The 19,788-nt window shown below is 55.8% G+C and overlaps 1 protein-coding gene across 2 annotated transcripts in view; it reads left to right on the top strand.

The window, feature by feature from the left end:
- The window catches only part of LOC133344747 (histone deacetylase 4-like), a 100,153-nt gene that overhangs the window by 65,575 nt on the left and 14,790 nt on the right, over positions 1–19,788 (top strand). For both annotated transcript variants that reach the window (XM_061554866.1, XM_061554865.1), the window contains exons 17-24: positions 3,945–4,052; positions 4,358–4,413; positions 4,965–5,052; positions 7,548–7,667; positions 9,011–9,108; positions 11,629–11,747; positions 15,654–15,787; positions 18,787–18,871. In XM_061554866.1, coding sequence (XP_061410850.1) covers positions 3,945–4,052; positions 4,358–4,413; positions 4,965–5,052; positions 7,548–7,667; positions 9,011–9,108; positions 11,629–11,747; positions 15,654–15,787; positions 18,787–18,871 — 808 coding nt within the window. The remainder of the gene's footprint in view (positions 1–3,944; positions 4,053–4,357; positions 4,414–4,964; positions 5,053–7,547; positions 7,668–9,010; positions 9,109–11,628; positions 11,748–15,653; positions 15,788–18,786; positions 18,872–19,788) is intronic.

Below are 19,788 nucleotides of genomic sequence, written 5' to 3'. Positions count from 1 at the left end.
CTTCCCGGATTGCCAAGCTGCTCACCCGATCACGGAGAGTGAGCCCGGAAACCCTGCGGAGAAACGTCATTTCGTTCCCTGGTACCCGCGATCTCATCCTTTCCGTCGTTTCCTAAAGCTCATGACCATAGGTGAGGGTGGGAATGTAGATCGACCTGTAAACCAAGAGCTTTGTTCGAGAACTCAGCTTCCGCTTCACTACCACAGAACGGTACAGCGCCCGCATCACTGCGGACACCGCACCGATCCGCCAGCCGATCTCCCGCTCACTCGCAAAAGAGACCCCGAGGTACTTAAACTTTTCCACTAAGGGCAGCTGTTCCCCCCTCACCTGGAGACCACACTCCAGTCTCCCGGGAGTGAAGCATGCATGTTGATTGTAAATGTCGAGGGGAAAACTGGAGGACCCAGAGAAAAATCCACATGCTCACCGGGAGAGAAACGTGCAAACTCCAAATATACAGCAGGCGTTCGGGTTGGGATTGAACCCAGGACCTCCTGTATACCAGGCGAGGTAGTTAACATCTCACTTCCATGGCACCCCACGGTCCCCTCTGTAACGCGCACGGCGCTCAGTAACTCGCGTGCTCATTTCTGTCGTTCGAAGCAGGCAAGGAGACGTTGGGGCCGAGGCCCGCTTGACTTTGTCGGGAGCCAAGGGAAACACCAGCATTTTGTGTTCCCTTTGAGTTGAGCGAAACAAAAGAATCAAAACAAAGCTACGTTTTTCATGAGACTCTTTAGGACACGATGTGTTATTTTCCTCCCATTCTTGTCTCCCATCCGTGGCTTTTGCCGAACCCCCCCCCCCCGCCTTCCATCTGATCCCCTGCACGTGCTAAATCATTCTTAGTTTTACAGACATGAAAGGGCCCCTTCTCAAAACGGCACTTCAAAGTGCACAAACAACATCAATTTTAACGTTTTTTTTGTTTTTATTTTTCTTCCAAAGAATCAGTGACAAGCGGTGGCTCTCGGCCAAACCGTAAGCAGTCCCCCCCTCCTCCCCATTTTGCGCGTCAGCGTTATTCAAACCCCCTGTTTGCGTCGAGCGAGGACGCGCTATCGGCGCGTCCGCCCCTCGTTCCGATATCGGTTTTTTTCCCGCTGTTGTCGGTCGTGCCACCCGCCCCGCCCCGCCAACGCGGCTCGCAAACAGGGCGCCGGCTTGCGCGCCGTTCCGCCTGGCGCGCGTAATTGATTGGTGGCGCCACGCGCGCTGTTGCCGGCCCGTGCGCCCGGGCGGCGCTCATGGCCGCGCGCGTGCGCTCGCGACACCGAATGCAATTATCGCCGCGGGAACGCAAACGGATGGGAAACACATGGGGCCACGGCCACTGCCTTTGCAGCGCAGGCATTCCTTGCTGATGAGCCGAGTCCCATTGGTCGATCGACTTCCTTCCTTTAGCGAGTCCTATTGTTGAGCTCGGAGGTTCCGCCCCCATCGCTTGCTCTCGTGCCCCAGGATGAACATCCTGGCGAGTCGAGTCGCTGGGTTTAGGCGTGGCCACCTGTAAGTGAAAGGTAACATTCTATGCACCTATGGCACGTTGGATATTTTTGTTTATTTTCTTGTCGGTGCGTTGTTGGCAAAGTCAAAAGTCTCGGGGACCCGAGTGGTGTGAGCAATCCCCCATGAGAAGAGAAGGTTTCACCCTGGCGCCATCTCACCTGTTCGATTCGATTTACGCATTGCACGACATTTGTTAGTTGGAGCTCCTGTTGAGCTGGAGGCGGCGCCGTGTGACACACGTTGGTGAGAGACGCCAACATTCGTGTCACACGAGACGGCGCCGTCGCTCACTCGCACCACACTTGACGTCCGCCGACAGCTGCCCCAGTCGCCGCCGCCGCCACCGCCGCCCGTCGGTGTTTGTGTTGGTTTAGGGCGAGGAATCTTTTGTTTCTCGTAAACTGCGCGTAAAACGGTGCCGCTCTGCCGCCCCGCTAGAAGCGGGGGAGAGCGGCGTGGGGGAGGAGACCGCAGTTTAGTGTCGAACGCCTCCGCTCCGCCATAAATCACCAAACCTGGCTCTTGCCGCCGTCGTCGCCGCGCTGTTCCGCGACGCATCGGCGAACGTCCACGTGGTGCTCGTGGGGCACCTCCGGCCGCGATCGTCCCGCTCCGACGCAGCCGCGCCTACGGCGGACGCGCAAACAAATCACGAGAATCGCACCGCAGCCTGGGCCCGTGAACTTTGTAGAGCCGGCTAGGGAATGATTTTGGGGTTGTTGGGTTGTAGGGGGGTGGGTTATGAGGTCTGCATGCGTGCCCCCCCCCCCGCCCTCCCCGTGCTCGTGCCCCCTCCTGTCTCCCTGCAGGGGGTGGGAGCCGGGCCCCCACAGGAGGTTAGATTGACGCCATCTGCCACAGGAGGCCGGAACTGTGGGGGGCAGGGGGCGGGGGGAATGAGGAGGAGGAGGAGTTCATGGGGATCTCCTCCGTGGTGGGGGTGGAGGGCTCATTCTGTTCACATGAGCTTGGCGCTTGGCCTTTGATGATGGCCCTGGGTTTGTTTTTGTTTGTTTTCTTGGCTTCTGTCCGCACAAAGCGAAATGCGTTTTTTTTATTCTTGAGCGTTTTTTGCTCTCTCTTCGACGACGCGCGTTTCGAGGAAGAATTCTTTCTGGAATGAAATCATCGTGTGTACGCGCGCATGCTTGCACGAATTCCCATCCCGCGCTTGTTTCAGCGTGCGTGAAGTAAATAAATTACAGCTGTGGAAAAATGCATCCTCGGTTTTACAATTTCCACCAGCTGAGTAGCAACGCTAATGCAAAACTAATTTGAGCAAATTTCCTGGGTTTTGCTCACGAGGCTACACAATCCGTAACCTCATTAGGCTGTTGTGACGTTCTCTTAAGCTGTGCGTGTGTTTGGCTCGTGTGTTTCAACAGCCTGTAAGCTAATCGTGACATCTTTGTGTGTGTCTGTGTAAATGACACGGTGAGCGGTAGCAGAGTGGTTACCATACCTCGCTACGAAGTTCGATACCCACTCGTGACCAATAACAGTGGTGAATATTTCAGTTTTTCTCAGTTTCATTTATTTGGTATAGCCCTGTGAGCCATTCGGCTCTTGCATCGGGTGCAACTGCAACAAAAAAGCATGAACAAGAAAACATCTTAAAGTGACTATGCGCAAACAGAAAAATCCAGGAAAAAACTGCAAAGTCTTTCATAAAAAAAGCACCGTACACCAACGCTGTGCAAAAATCCCAGTGGGATGCAAGTCAAACAACAACAACAACCACAAAACAACTTAGATTAAAGCCATCATTCTAACTCCGTACTACAACAAACAAACATGGCCAAACCAAAAACTTTTCGAAATCACCAAAATAAAGCCATAAGCAATGTAAATTCAACCGGTCCTGGGTCTCCCCTCAAATGAGTACCTGGTTGCTGTGTGTAAACATCAACACTGAGGAGACAGAGGCAACCAGGCGTTGTGCAGGCCACCCACCTCCCTCGTGTGCCGTGTTAGCCTTCACAGGTGCTCGCTAACAGCGCTTGCCCCGACAGTCTGTTAAAGGCTCCGCGGGAAATCTTTGTCTTTGTGCGTGTTATTTGGCCTTGGTGTGATGCTGGATACCCCAACACTTAATTTGTCGTGCCAGTCTGAATGGCTGCTCACTAACAGCGCTTTCCCTTACTATCTGTAGAGCATCAGCACCAATTGTGCTGTCAAACACCTGCCTCTGTTCCAGGCTCAAGACTTTCCCTTCCTGTGCCCATGACCGATTGCTGCTCTGAAAAATAAAAATGCCTGTACAGTGTCTTCAGATGCAGTCGCATTTGAATGCTAAAGAAATGGAAATAGAATATCCAGTCGTGGTTTTTGCTTAATGCAAGCTTTTGGGCCTGGATTAAGCTTACCGCTGATAACCGGTGACCGCCGCTAACCGCCCGCTAACTCCAGCGCTTTTGTCGTCGTTGGCCAGGTGGACAGCGACACGATCTGGAACGAGGCCCACTCGGCCATGGCGGCGCGGCTCGCCGTGGGCTCTGTCCTCGAGGTTGCCTTCAAGGTGGCCACCGGGGAGCTCAAGGTGAGGCCGGCGGCGGCGGCGGCAGCGCCCACCGGGAGGCAGCGCAGGGCAGTGGCGGCGAGGCCTGGCAGCCCGGGCCGTGACGCCCATAGACGGGTGGAGTGAGCTAACGCGACGTCGGCCAACCCAGCACCTGGCCCCGCACCCCACCCCCCTCGTGCATTGTTCTGGCCTTAATAGGTGCTCGCTAACGGCACTTGCCCCAACCGTCCCTAATGATAAATGGAGGATTATTGTCCACCTGTGAATGCGCGCATGTGTAGTTACGCGCGAGTGTGCCCGCGTGTGCGTCTTGTCGTTGCCAGAACGGCTTTGCTGTGGTGCGGCCTCCAGGACACCACGCGGAGGAGTCTCTCGCCATGTGAGTGCTGCTCGGTGGCGTTCATCTCTTAGCGCTCGGGCATGTGAGTGGGTGACGGCCTCCACTCGTAACCAAGCGAGAGCTTAATTGAGACTCGACAGTTCTGTTTGCAAAGGAAGACCTGGTATAGCTGCAGAGCGCCACGGCACGATTGTGGGGTCGAGTGCTTGTTTGTGATGCCGCCCGGCTGGGTGGGCGATGGTAAATGTGTAACTACAATTTGTCGAGTCTTGCGATCACGCCGTCAGACCGTGCATGTGCACATTGAGGATTTATTCAAATGACGTGCAAATTATAAAAATTTGCGTCCACGAACTAGATGGATTGTTGCGTCACAAGACTGACTGCAAGAGATGGCAATGGCATGCGGAGACCTTCATTCGTCAGTGGATGTCAACGTTATCCAGGACAAGATTGAAACAAGCCTATTGTTAACATTACTCCAATTGTTGTTCCGCCGCTGCTTCTGCTGCCGCAGTTGTTGATCACATGACATCGTGTTCCCCCGCCCTCCCCCCCACCCTCCTCTGGCCTTGATCGATTGTCCGCAGGGGCTTCTGCATCTTCAACTCCGTGGCGGTCACTGCACGGATGCTTCAGCAGCGCCTGCACCTGAGCCGCATCCTCATCGTGGACTGGGTGAGCATTGCCCATCACCCCCCCCCATAGTCACTCCCGTCGCTCATTCCCTATGCCCCCTGTCCCCTACCGCTCTCGCCCTGACGTACGGTGCTCATCTTCCTGGGTCGCCCCGTTCCTCACGATGGCCGTTGAGTTGTTGGGATCCAGGGGAGAAGGCAGGGAGAACGTGGACTGGCATCCGATGCTTGTGAAAGTGTCATTCCTGGGGCCCTCGCAGCTATAAATGACCGATTCGAAAGGCACGAACATTGTCCACATTGGCACATTGAGGAGACATCGCATGTGTGAAATGTTACACGCGGGTGTAAAGTGCTTGTAATGGCAGGCACCAGTGTTCAAGTGTTAATTAAAGTGCCTGAAATAGAAATATAAACATCAGTGGAAAAGTGTCTTAAACCATAAATATGAATAACAGTGCCTTAGAAGGCAGACATCAATAGGAAAATACCTTAAATAAAATACTGAAATAGTCGAGGGCCTTAAAAGGCAAGCACCAATGGCAAAGTGCCTTAAACATAAACACAAATAGCGAAGTGCCTTAAACAGCAGCCACCAATGGTGAAGTGCCTCATAAAGACAGATGCACACTGCAGTCCCTCCTCACAAGGGCAGGCGCTGAGGCCTAGGCGGAGTTGAGGCAAGAGATTGGCGCGGCGGTTTCACGGAAGGGACGGCATTTGATCTGTTTGGAAAGCCTAAGCCCCGGCAGGAGGCCGCAGATTTCAGAACCGCCGACCCCTCGCTCCCCGCGGGGCCCCCGGCCGTGCACAAACAGCCCCGGGGCCCCCGCGGCGCTCGCTGGGAAAACGGCCAGGCCTTCACTAGGCCCCGGCCGCGCCCTGCCATCGTCATTAACTTAAATCAACACCGAGGCTTCCCCGCTTCGTGTGAAGGAGCGTTTTTGTCTCTGGGGCTGATGAGCCCCCTTACTCGCTCGTGCGGCTTTGAGGGTCCTTTGACCCCCCCCACCCCCGCAGCCTCTGCCGGAAGCGAGGTGTTTTCCAGTGATGCCAACTCGGCGATTTATCGGCAAATCCAGTGGCTTTCTGGTTTGCCCTGGGTGAAGGCATCTTGTCAAAACGACAAGTGACGTATCGAGTGGTTGTCCGAGACAAGGGGCATAATTAGGTTCTAGTAGCAATTCCAGGTGTGAATTAAGGATTCTGTATCACCAATAATAAAATTTTAAAAATCATACATTAGGCTCCTGTATCACTTTACTATGCGTAACACTTGGTAAATTACCGACTGATATCTTTAGTATCTATCTTGAGCTTCACCGTATGTAGCCATCCGTGCTAATCGGAGGTGCGGCGGAAGGACTAACAAACTAATCGCAACAACAAGGAGTTGTAAAGAAATTAGTTTTCAATTTAGATGTAAAAGTGCATAGCTCCAGAGGCTTTAAGAATGTCTATCTGGTGACATTTTGAGGTTCGTTTGGTAACTTTCCACTTTAAAGAGTTGGCAACGCTGGGTGGGGTGGGGTGTGAGGCTCAGCCTGGAGATCGCTGGGCACGATATGGCCCGGGTAGCGGTGGATCGTCCTCGTGCGGCTGATGGGGCTGGTGGACACCTTTTTGGTGGACTCACCCACACCCACTGATCCACCACAGACGGCACTGAACACCGCGCCCTCGTGGTGCAAATGAGCAAGTGCAGTGACTCACCGTTCCCTGTTAAGCCGCTATCACATTCTCGCTGCGCTGATTCTGTGGTGTGGCTAGCATTGCATGTCTGAAAGCAGTTTCATCCTGTGCATACATAACGCTGAGTATTTGTATGAATGTCCAGCAAACTAATTACTGGCATTGCCTGTGCTCCTTTTTAAGTGTTGGTATTCCATGAATATTGTTTACTCTGGGCCAAAGCCTGACTGGTAAATGTGTTTGTGCATTTTATTGTGTGTGTCTCTGTTCTCACATGTGCGTGTGTGTGTATATACACAAACACATTTGCGTGTGCGTGTGTTTGTGTGCTGAGCAGTGGTGCAGTAGTTTTCACACTGCACTATAAACGCGGTCATTTGAGTTCATTTCATGGTTAACTTCAAATACATTTGGTATCTGAACCAGTCCTGGGCCTCCCTTAGGTAGAGCAAGCAATAAATGAATAGCGGGTGCGGTGTGTATACATCAGCACTGGGGAGATAACGGTGGCCAAGTATGTTGTTCATTGTGTGTTCATCACCGATGTGTGCTTGTGCGTCTTTTTGCTTATTTCTATGTTCTTGCATTTGTATGTGTCTGTTATTGTGTTTAAGCATATGTTTGTGTTTTAGTGTCCATGCGGATGTTGTCGCGTGTGTATCCGAGCATATCCGCGCATATTCGTGTGTATGTACGTTCACGTGCCGCGTTTGTTCGAGCGCGTGCGTCTGTGTTTTATTTGCGCGTTGCCGTGCGTGTTGGTGTGTTCCTGTGCACTTCAATGTTTCATTCCCACGTGTTCACGCTTGTGCGTGCGTGCGTGTGTGCGTGCGCGTGCTTCAGGACGTGCACCACGGCAACGGCACCCAGCAGGCGTTCTACAGCGACCCCGGCGTCCTCTACGTCTCGCTGCACCGCTACGACAACGGGAACTTCTTCCCAGGCAGCGGGGCTCCCGAGGAGGTGAGGCTGCTTGCATGCGTACGGGACCGCGCGCGTGCGGGACCACGCGCGTGCGGGATCGCGCGCGTGCGGGATCGCGCGTGTACGGGACCGCGCGCGTGCGGGATCGCGTGCGTGCGGGACCGCGCGCGTGCGGGATCGCGTGCGTGCGGGACCGCGCGCGTGCGGGATCGCGCGCGTGTGGGATTGCGTGCGTGCGGGACCGCGCGCGTGCGGGATCGCGTGCGTGCGGGACCGCGCGCGTGCGGGATCGCGCGTGCGGGATCGCGCGTGTGGGATTGCGTGCGTACAGGACCGCATGCGTGTGGGATCTCACGGGTGCCCCCAACTCGCCAAGGCCTTACTCGTCTTCGCAGAAGTCAGAGGTGCGCCATGGTGGCGAGATGTCAACTACCTCACCCGGTATACAGGAGGTCGTGGGTTCCATCCTGACCCTGACTCCTGCTGTATATTTGGGGTTTGCATGTCTCTCTCCCCGTGGTCGCGCAGATTTTGTATCCGGGTCCTCCGGTTTTTCCCTCCACATTTATAAACGTGCGTTTAGAGTATTGGCTGCTATACATGTTCCACGTGATAAGCCATTTCTGGCCAGGTCGTTTCTGAAAAAGAGCTACATAGCTCAGTGGGCCTTACCTGGTAAAATAAAATTAGTTTAGTAAAGAATTTTTTTAAATAGTTCTTTGTTGTGTCTCATCTCCCCGCACTGCGGTCTGGGAGCCCTGTCCCCCCACCCCCCGTGGCACCGCGTGGAGGTCTCGGTTGGTGGCAGCGGAGACTCACGGGAAGCCAGGACTATGTTCTCCTGTCATTGCTTTTAGCTTTTTATGGCCGCTGTGCGTTTCTGTGCACTCGTTATGCGCCGTGTTCAGAATCCCGTGTTCAGTGTGTGTTCTGTGAGATGTCTCCTCATGTACACAGTTATTCTTGTGGGCCCACAGCATTTGGCTTATTCTGCAGTTGGAGTTTAATTTGTCTTTGTTACTACTTGTACAACAACAACAACTGCCATTCGCCACTATGTGGTGGTGATGTCACCATGGCGCTTGTGCCAGGCTATGCACTTTAAGGCCACGTTAGGTGTCAAACACCTGTTGGCAGGTAATGGGACAGACCCAGGTGCCATGGGTTGACTGACTGATATGACTACTTGTATACGTACACTCACACGCATATCAGAAAATGTTATTTTGGTGACTATGATAATCATGATGACAATGGTGTCTACAATAATTATGATGATGGCCATGATGATGGCAATGACGATAATGACCCTGATGATAATGACAATAAGATGGTGGTGGTGATGATAATGATCATGATGGTGCCTGTGACGACGATGACAGGTGGGCACAGGGCCTGGCGTGGGCTTCACGGTGAACGTGGCGTGGACGGGAGGGGTGGACCCACCCATGGGCGACGCCGAGTACCTCGCCGCGTTCAGGTAACGGCGTCCGCCATCAACCGGCAGCCCTCGCTGTCGTCGCGCCACCGTCGCGCTGCCGTCGCTCGCCGGCACGTGTAATGGTGACCGGCCGCTGGCTCTGTCGACGCGGTCCCCCCCCCCCCCCCCCCTTTCCGGTAGTTTAAACGCCGAAATGTCAGCCAGTCCGCATGCCTTGCCTGCGCGGAGGCCCCCGGCTCACCGGCCGCGAGATGAAAGCGATGGCTAGTGGTGGGGGCGGGGGGCGGTAGCAGTGGGGGGGTGGGGGGGGGTTAAGGTCGCCGATTTGGGGCGGGCTGGTGGGACTGCCTGCTCGTCCCTGGTTGGCTGGGCTGGCCCGGGATGGTCTAGCGCTGCGTTGAGCTGGGCTGAAGCGAGGAGGGGAGAGCTTCGAGCTGGATGTACTTGACGCTAATTCAGACCATACGGCTCGGTTTGTTTTCCGTCCAGCCTGGCAGCACGCGGACTGTTTCCAATTTAGCCGTAATCTGCCCGTGCCGCCGGTTTAGCCCGGGGCCTTGCACGCCGCGTTTCATGTGTGAGGACTTTGCCGCTCCCCACCCCCAACCCCCCCCCCCGTCCCTGCCTCCCTCCCTCCCCCTACCACCACCACACACCCAACAACCCTCCCCTCCCACAACCTCTCCTGCCGCCTGTCCATTTTAACCCCCTCCCACTGCGAGTTCCCCTGCTGAGAGTGCACACTAATAGGTCACGTCTGCAACAACTGGCCGCGTACGGTTACCGCCGTTATTGCCGTCCCGTAAGCCGGTGCGGTGATTGTGGCAAGGGTCCTGAAATTGATTTTGCGTTGAAACGAAGTTGAGTAAAAAAGAAAAGTACAGGGGAGTTGTCCGAGATTGCGATCCGACCAGGTATGGGTTTCTGGGAGCGAGGTTGCTCGTGCTCGCAGCAATTTCCATCCGAGACGCGGAGAAGTCTGCATTGCTCGCTCGTAATCATTTTCAGCTTAATCGCAGAAGTCAGAATTTGAGCGTCAGCCCGAGCAAGCTGCAGCCCTGCCATGCGTCAACGGAGATTAGGGCAAAAACTCTCCTTTTTTTTTGCTGCTCCCCAAATACAGTATTACAGAAAAGAATATTAACACCGCACAAAGCCAATTTATCAATTTAACGGATTTGACAACTCATTTTGACAACTCACAATCACGCCTCGCCCACCTACGGCGTTGGAGTGCGGCGCACGCGCTTATGAATCTCACGGCGTAATGGCAAACAGCTGCCCCGGCGCGGCACCGAGCCATCGGCGGCTTTGGCAACGAGCGCCGCGCTCTGCTGCTCTGATGCCGGCCCCGCCGTTTGAACCAAGATGAATAAAAAGGGGGTCCCGAGTGTCCGCCCTCCGTCTCTGCCGATCACCGACAGTTTACGTGACGGTGCTCAAAATGCTCGCGCCGAAATTGAAGGGCCGTGTGCTTTTTATTTGGGCACATTTTTGCGTCGTTGCCTTTTATCTCCGCGTCGCGGGACGGTTGAGCGTTTGCAGCGATCCCGGCAGCCGCGGCAGTGGCCGTGCACGCGAGCAGCTGCACGCACGCCGCTCTGCGGTACACGCACGCTGTGCCGTGCGTGCTGTGCGCGTGTGCGCGCACTTGAGCGAGTGCACACGTCGGATAAGTGCGCCGTGCATGCGATGAGCGGTGCATTGCTCTGCGTGCCGCATTGGTGGTGTGCGTATTGTGTTTGTGCGTATCAGGTGATCGCGCTGCGCATGTTCCGTGTCACGGTGCACTGTGCCACCGCTGCGAGTGTTTTGGAGCCGTCGCTCCGGTTTTACGTCTCGCCGCGTTTTATTCTCCAGCTGTAAAACGTCACCGCGGAGAGAACCGATTCGGACGTTTGTAGGGACCTGGGGGGGCAGTCAACCCAGGGCTGGGTCTGTCCACGCTCACCTTCCTCTTGATCTGGGTCGGGCAGGCCCTGGGTCCCAGGAGGGGGTGGCGTGAGCAGGAAGGGCGGACAGCAATGCTGGTGGTGCGTATAAAGAAGACATTCATGGCTCGGCCGTCAGCATTTGTTAGCGGTTAGCGAGATTCTTTTAAACAAACGCCGGCACCTTGTCACTTGCGAGCGCGTGATTTTCGCCGGACGTCACGGTGCCCGCGGGATTTCCTGTGTTGAACGCCGCACAGTAACCGCGTGGAGGTTGGATGTGGGCGCAGTCGCGTGGTCGGCAACTCGGCTGATGAAACGACGAGGGTTGTCAATCTCGGAGGGCGTGTGAATGATGTGAAATAATAAATAAAGTGAGCAAAAAAGGGAGGAGTTTCGAGGGCAGTTTAACTTATTTATTCTCGTCAGTTCGTGTGTATTGTGTGTACTGATTGTGAGCAGTGTATTTGTATCGTAATTACTTCCTTCCTTTGTGATTCGCTGGTAATTATCTCAAACACCGCTTTCTTTCCGACTCCTCAATATGCACTGCGTGGGAGGCGCGGAAATAAAAATAATAAACGATGCCGATTGTCCACCTCCTGACCCCCGACCCCGGTCCCCGCAGGACGGTGGTGATGCCGATCGCGGGGGAGTTTGCGCCGGAGCTGGTGCTCGTGTCGGCCGGGTTCGATGCCGTCGAGGGTCACCCGCCGCAGCTCGGCGGCTACAGCGTCTCCGCTAAGTGTGCGTCCTGCACGCCGCCACTGCCACCTTACCCCTTGTCCCCCTCCCCCACAGCTCCCGTCCGTCACTCCCACCGTACAACCCCCGGGCCGAACTCGCCCGGCGCCTCCTTGCCCCCGTGTCCCCGCGACCTCTTGACGGCGCCAGCGGGAGAAATGCGAACGCCGGCCGCGGTGAACTCTGAACCCTGGGAGGCCCCTGTGGTGGCACCGTTCGCTCCATGCTGGAGCTCGGGGTACATTCCCCCTTGGCTACCCCCGACGAGTGGCGACGCTACGCCATGGTTGGTCACTCAAGGGGGGCGATGTTCATACTGGGGTTGAGGTCGGGATTTGGCTGAGGTCAAGGTCAGAGCCAAGGTCAGGTTTGGGGGTTGTTGGGTCAGCGCCAGCGCGCTCGTTGCTGGCCGCAGTGGCATCGCCGGCACCGGCTCCCTGTGTCTCCTTTGCGTGTCCCTTCTTCTCCAGCCCCACAGCCGATTCTTCTCCTCTCTCACACCGTGCCAAAGAAAAAATGGAAAAGCTATTAGCTGTGAAATTATTTGCGCGACGTTTCTAAGCTTCATTTGTTATATTTACGCACTGCAAAATTGCCTGGCCTTTGCCCGCTGTTTATGTCCCCCAAGTTGAATGGTTTTCACATCAAAACGCTGTCTGCTTTATAAAGCAAATTGTTTAAAAACGGTTCTGTGTTTACTTGGGAGCGGGATGGATCCCACGCACATTTGCACCTTCCCACCGCCCACTGCCAAGGCCCATGCACGGGCGCCACGCTCACATCCGGACACAATCGCTGGCAACATCATTACTCCAGCCCGGCCGCACGCCGCAGCCTTGGTTCTCTCTCTCTTTCTGTACGTTTGTGTGCACGTGTGTCTCACTCCGCCCCTCTGTCGTACTCTCCCTCCGTGCCTCTCATCCAGTTTGAGATGGGTCGCCCGTTCGCGACTGTAAATACCTCGCTGCACTTGAGCGTTGGAGGTTAGCGTTTGGATTATTGTTACGGCAATTAGTTTTACATTGGGCTTAGGTATCGTTCATCATGTGAGTTTTTTCAATCGGCCACTCCCAAAACTCCTTATTCAACGCAGACGTCGCTTGAGCGGACGTTGAGCAGAGCTCTCTCGCCGCGTCAAGCTTGCGGCGAGCAGCGCCACATTTCTCAGCTCGATTTTTTTGCAGATTTTTTGTTAGTTTTTTTTTCCCCAAATCGCCGGCAAAAACCCAGATGGTCAAGGCCACCCGCGATCCCCCACTAGGGGCCCGAGGCCTGGCCCTGCCCCAACCGACAGCGTCGAAAGTGGCCAGGGGGGCCCGATGGCCGAGCGTGCGGGGCGAGGTGGTTTGTACCTCCCTGCCGTGCCCGCCCGGGCGCCCCCGTGGGCGTCGATTTGAAAGGGAGGGGCGGGGTCACGAGGAGCCCGGGACTTGGGGAGAGAAGTCGGGGAGGAGAAGGAGATGGGAGAGGTGGCGGGGGTGCTGACGGAGAGACATCTGTTAACCGATTCCAACACTTACTTAACCTACCCCCCCCCAACCCTCCCAGCCTAGCTCCCTCCCGACTCGGTCTGTTTATCTCATCAGCGTACCGCAGCTGTGCGGTGCGATGAGTGGGTGCGTTAGGGGGGGGGAGGGTGCCGTCCTCCCGCCCGCCCGTCCGCACGGATGGGGATGAGTGCGTTGCGTGGGGGGACGAGGAGTCTGGAGTGCCGTTCCAACACACCCGGCCCAGCCTCCGTGCCGCACGCCCCTCGTGGTGCGGGCGATGACGACTCCCGCAATCAGCAGCAGACGGCGGGGAGGCCGTGAGTGGTTTTCCTTGCGGTGGTGAGAGCGCCGCTGGGAAATGCTGCGTCACACTTTCTGCTGCTGCTGCCGCCGCCGCCGCTGCTGCTGCTACCGCGTGATCCTGGGGGGGGCTGCGGTTGGGAACGGCGCGACCTGCAGACCGCCGTTGACGAGGGCGCCGTGACGCACGTGTCACGTTGCCATAACGTGGACGTTGTACTTGAGATGACGGTGAACCTGATGACGCTGCTCACAGTGTGGATACTGACGTTGCTGTTGCTGCTGCTGGACATCTGTGAAAAATGGCATCGCTCTTTGGATTCCTCCAGTGTAAATAAATATTCTGATTCTGCTGCTTCTATCATGCTGCTCATGCTGCTGATGACCATCATGTTCTTACTGCAGATGGTGAAGAATATTCCTACGATGCTGCTGAATTCAACTTTGGTTACATCTGCCTTCCACCCTATGGGCGCATTATATTTTCTTTCCCATGTTGCTGGTGATAATTATCTAGATTCTGCTGCTTATGAGGATGGTGAAGACGACGACGATGCTGCTGATAGTGATGTTTACCTTCTGTTTGGTCTGCCTTTTGAGCCGCCGGGCAGGCCCTTGTGAGTTGGTCCTTGCCAGGGTGACGTTCACATCCTGCCCCGTGCGCGTCTGCCAAAGTCGGCGCACGCGATGCCGTCGTGACGGCCGTGCTTTTGTTGGACCGCTCGGCGCGGCGGTGACCTCGCCGCCAAACGCGGCTTTCAACTGCACGTGCCGTGCAGGGGCGGCACCGTGACCAGCATGCTCTGTTTAGGGAGCGTGGGTGTGCGTGTGTGCTGGGAGGGTGCGTTTGTGCGTGTTTGTAGTACAGCAAGTTAGCGCTGTGCTGCGCTACAAACCCGGACGGCCCGAGTTCGATTCCCGCTCATGGCCAACACCAATGATGATTATTTGAACCGGTCCTCGGCCTCCCCTAAATGAGTACCTGAGGCAATGTGTAAACATCGCCACTGGGGAGACAAAAGCGGCCGTGCATGGCGCTGGCCTCCCACCCCCTCGTGTGCTGTGCTGGCCTTCATAGGTGCTCGCAAACAGCACTTGCCCCAACGGTCTGTTGAAGGCGATTCGGGGAATCGTTGTCTTTGTGTTCGTTGGGATAATGTGTATATGTGTCCTGGCAGATTGTGTGCATATGTGCATGCAGGATGTGTGTGTGCTGTGTGCCGGGAGGGTATATGTGTGTGTGCACGTTGAGAGTGATTGTGTGTGCTTGTGTTCTGGGAGATTGCGGGTGTGTGTGCTGGGATATTGTGTGTGTGTTGGGATACTGTGTGTGTGTGTGTGCTGGGATACTGTGTGTGTGTGTGCTGGGATATATATTGTGTGTGTGTGTGTGCTTCTGTGAGTGTGCAGGCCCTTTTCTTGCACCTGGCTGTGGGACTGCTCCCAATCAATGCTTAATCATGAGCCGAGTCTCGTCCCGACGCATATTTCCCTGACCACAGCACATGTGTTGCGTTTTCATGCTCTTGCTTGTATTCCAGTTTGCACGTGTAGGCGCTCGTGTGTGCGCGCGCGGGCATCCACGTGCGTGTCCGTGTGTGTGTGCAACCCAAACAAGCGTGCACGTGCCTCTGCGGCGTGGCGCGGTTGCTTGAGAGCGGTGCGGTTGCTGGAGAGAGCGGTGCGGTGGACCCGCCGGCCACTCGTACAAACACCGACCATGCCAGACGCTCCCTAACCACCAGGGCCCCAGCATTCCGTCCAGGCCAAAAGCACGCTATCCCATTTTGTTGTGCATATGAGTGTGTGGATGCACATGGTTGTGTGTGTGTGTTGTGTGCGTGTGTATGTACGCTTGTCCTGCGTGTGTGTGTGTGCGCACGTATGGGTTGACCCATAACCCCTTGGCCCGTCCTGTGACCTCCCTGCCATCGAGCCTTCAACAACTCACGTGACCCGAGCATGCTCCTAGCCTGTCGCAAGCGCCGCGGTGCTCCACTTAGCGGGTGACAAATGGTGGCGGCTGTTGCTGTCTGCGTACACGTGTGCGTGCGTCCTTTCATGTGTGTACCCGTGCTTGTGCTCGTGTGCGTGCGCCCGTACGTCCCCTCTCGCGCAGGCTTCGGGTACCTGACGCGGCAGCTCATGAGCCTGGCGGGCGGACGCGTTGTGCTCGCGCTCGAGGGTGGACACGACCTCACTGCCATCTGCGACGCCTCCGAGGCGTGCGTCACCGTGCTGCTGGGCAACCAGGTGATCGCCGTGACACACGCTGCACGCCGGGGCATCGCTAAAGACGCCTCGGTCTGGCCAACTGCCGCTGTCGTGCCTTTTGGTGCGCCGTTTGTGTGTTTTGCGTGAGCGGCAACCGCTCGTGCCCCCCGTACGCTCGTTGGCACGTAGAATATAAACATTACCAAGCTGCAGCGTGTGGACAAAATCCGTTGGCGCGTGTCGTGACGGGGTACTGCGAGATCCGACCATCGTCCGTCCAGTGCTCGCCGAGCTGTATTGGCTTCCGGTTTCCAAACGAATCAATTTACAAGGTCGCACTCATTACACACAGAGTGCTTGCCACAAATGAACCCCACAATACCTTGCTGCTGATCTCGTCAAGGAGCATAACCCATCGCCACGCCAACTCTGGTCATCGTCACAGCGGCTTTTGGCTGGCCATTGAACAAAGATGGTCACCGCATCGAACGCTTTCAGATGCACTTCCGCGGCCATCTGGAACTCACTTCCAATATTAGGAAGCCACTGGAGCTATGCACTTTTACATCTAAATTGAAAACTCATTTCTTTAGAACAGATGTTTGTGTTTAGTTTGTTGTCCTTCCCCCGCACCTCCGATTAGCACGGTCGGCTACGTTCAGTGTGAAAGACGCTCAACATATGTACGTACGTAAATATGAAACGAATGAAAGCAGATTCCTCCAGGATGAATACAGATTATGATTCCGGAGTTTGGTATAGCAGGGAGCCGTCGCTACGCCTCAACCCCGTGACCTCGACGAAGAAGCCGTCGCCAGTCCTCGGGGGGGGGGGGGGGGGGGTCGGGGGGGGAGGTCGGAGTCCATTGCCACTGGGCGCAGAGCATCGGGAGGGAGAGATGAATATGGATGAGCGCGAATGAGGGGAAACAGATCTACGCAGCCAGATCAGCCAAACTTACCCTCGGTGATCAACGGGCGGTGTGAAGGTGTTTGCTGCCAAATCGCTCGGCACATCCCTAACTAAAGATTCTGATGAGTACCTGCCAGACGCTGTGCGTGCGCCGTCGATTCTCGGGGGACAGACGCAACTTATTACCGCGGATGCTTCGTGTAATGTCGGTGATGCTGCTGCTGCTTTGGAGGCAATGTGCTGCACGGGGGGGGGGGGGGTGGGAGGCGACACGACGTTAAAGACAGTGGAGGTGGCCACATCATGGAAGGCGGAGAGTGGTGCGCACGTTTTGTGCGGTCCGGCAATATTCTGACCGACTGGCTTTATGACCATCTTACTCACTGTCTGGCTGTCTTGCTGGCAGACTGTCTGACTGCCCTATTGCCTCCTTCACTATTTTATTGACCCTCTGTCTGTATCACGGTCTTCCTGTCTGCCCATCCTTGTGTCTTCCTGATTATCCTCCTGGCCTTGTATCGTACCGACCGATTGACTATCTTACTCATAATAGAGGGGGGGTTTTAGTTGGGTTAGATCGCTTAAATATAAATGTTTCGTTAAACCGTCACCGCCCGAAACAGTCAATTTATTAGTAAGGTTCGTCACGTAAACAAAACGTGTCAATTAGTTACTAGTTCAGCACACCGGTGTGTTGGAGAGTAAACCCACAACATTTACAATTGGGTGAGTTTACTCTCCAACACACCGGTGTGCTGAACAAGTAACTAATTGGCATTTTTGCTTACGTCACAAATCTTACTAATTGGCTGTCGGGTGGCGGCGGGTTTAACGACACAACATTTATATTTACACGACCTAATCCAAAATAATAAAAAACCTCTATCATGGATCTGACTGACTTGACTGCCTGTGTGTTGTCTGGCTGACTGACTGACGGAACGAAGCGGGTCTCCCCCACGTGCCATTCGCGTGCTGTGTGGGGACCAGGCGGGCACCGGATTCCTCCGCCTGTTGCTCGTGGACTCTTTTTTTGTTAGCAGTAGCGGCGCACGTGGGACCGACTTTGGATTTTCCCAAAGCAGCGGTCGAAGCCGTGGTATTTTTGCGTGCTGCCGACCCCGCCGTGTACCACACGGCGTCCGTCCGCGGCGCGCAATTCCAAACGACCGCACGTCCCATCACTCGCACGCGACGTGCCCCCGCCGCTGCACAGCTACCTCGCAGGTGGCGGCTCGCGACGTCGGAGGAGGATGAGGAGCGTGCCGCAGCGTCGCCCTCGTGATTTAGAGGAGCAGTTGGGGGGGGGGGGGGGGGGGGGGCGGCCGTCCAAGCCCCTGGCGCGCAACTTCAAAGTGACCACAAAAAACACTTGGGAACACTGCGAGGGTTAGAAACAAAGCTGGCCACGTGGCTGTGGAAAGAGGACAGATTTCTGGGGATGAGATGAAAACCGAAGTAAAGTCACGCTTCTTTGCCAGCAATCAAATTCGTTCCAAGGCTCCGCTCTGCCGAAATCAACCCTTCAAACTCGAAGCGTGGATAGCGAGTGCTAACGATGGTGGGCATCTCGGCGCATCTGTTTGGATCGCTCTCCCGTGCAGTTTGCTTCCCTCCGCTTGGAAAAGGCGGAATTCGGGGCAAGAATTTCAACGCTCGGGCTCTTTGGCACCCGCCGTCAAATCGCGGGCGGGTTGAGCACTCGAAGAGAAGAAGGCGACGGTTTCGATCAAATTCTCTTGGAACTGGAGGCGTTCTAGTTTTAGGCTTTTTCTCTAGGCCGCAGTGATATATCGATAGCGTGTCGTGCAATATCACACTGTGCCTGAGATATCGCACTGTGCCTGAGATATAGCGCCAGTTCCCGTAATGTGTAGTGAGTCATAACAACAAGAAAGTGTTACGAAAGTATCTCACTCGAGCACCACGTGTCGTCAAGTGTGGGGGTATCCACTTCCTGTTGGGGGGATTTTCCCCAAATTCTTCCCAAAAACACCCGGACTGTCCACGCCTGGGCTACACGGGTCTACGTGAAACGCGCGTGTGTGTCTCGCGTGACGACAATCCTTTAACCCTTCCTTGCGAATCCTTCCCCGCCCCCCCCCCCCCCCCCCACCCCGGTGCAGCTCGAGCCGCTGCCTGCCGATGTCCTTCAGTGCCGGCCAAACCAAAACGCGGTGGCGTCGCTCGAGAAGGTCATCCAGATCCAGGGTGAGGCCTGCACGTGCGTGCGCACTCCCGCCATCGGACGCTGCCCCGCCCCCCCCCCCCCCCCGCACCCCCTGCACCCTCTCATCCCACCCACGCCCCGACACGCGCCACCCCGCGACGCGTACGTCATAAGGTCGCACTCATTACACGCCACAAATGAACTCCGATACCTCGCTGATCTCGTCAAAGGAGCACAAACTCACACACAAAATCCGGACATCTTCGCAGCAGCAGCAGCAGCAGTGGGTTTAGGCTGACCATTGAACAAAGACGGCTGTCACCGCATCGCGTGGCGCTTTCAGATGCGCTTCTGCACCCGTCTGGAACGCTCTCCCCTTCCGATATTAGGAAGCCACTGGAGCTATGCACTCTTACATCACCTAGATTGAAAACTCATTTCTTTAGAACTGCTTTTTGCGTTTAGTTTGTTGTCCTTCCCCCGAACCTTTGATTAGCACGGTTGGCTACGTACGGAAGTTCAACATCTACATACATACAGCCCACACGTATGCCCCACCCCTCCCCCGCCACTCCACCTCATACCACCCGCACCTGCCCTCTCGGAGTAGCCCCCCCACGCCCACCGCACCACAATCCAGACAGGCTGCACCAGCAGCGTTAGCAGCTGCGTTGAATTCTTACAGAACGCCCTCCCGTATCGGCGGTACATTTCTAACGCCCGTCGGGTTTGCGGGGCTGTGCCGTATGTAGATGTTGGGGGAATTCCGTTGTCTCGTGACGTGCTCGTGCGCCGCCACCATCTGCGCTCCCCCGCATCCACCAATGCCGCACTTGACCGGCGTCGTGAAGCATGGACAAAATAGCCCCCTCCCCCCACAACTTACGCGGCTTACGAAGACACCCCCCCCCCCTGCCACCCCATCAAGCAGTGGATCACTAAAAGGGTTAATGGTGCG

This window comes from Lethenteron reissneri, chromosome 20 (assembly GCF_015708825.2).
Source record: "Lethenteron reissneri isolate LAM-NWPU_2019-01 chromosome 20, ASM1570882v1, whole genome shotgun sequence".
Classification (NCBI taxonomy): domain Eukaryota; kingdom Metazoa; phylum Chordata; class Hyperoartia; order Petromyzontiformes; family Petromyzontidae; genus Lethenteron; species Lethenteron reissneri.
Note: the sequence above shows the minus strand (reverse complement) of the source record. Positions and strands in the feature narration are given on the sequence as shown.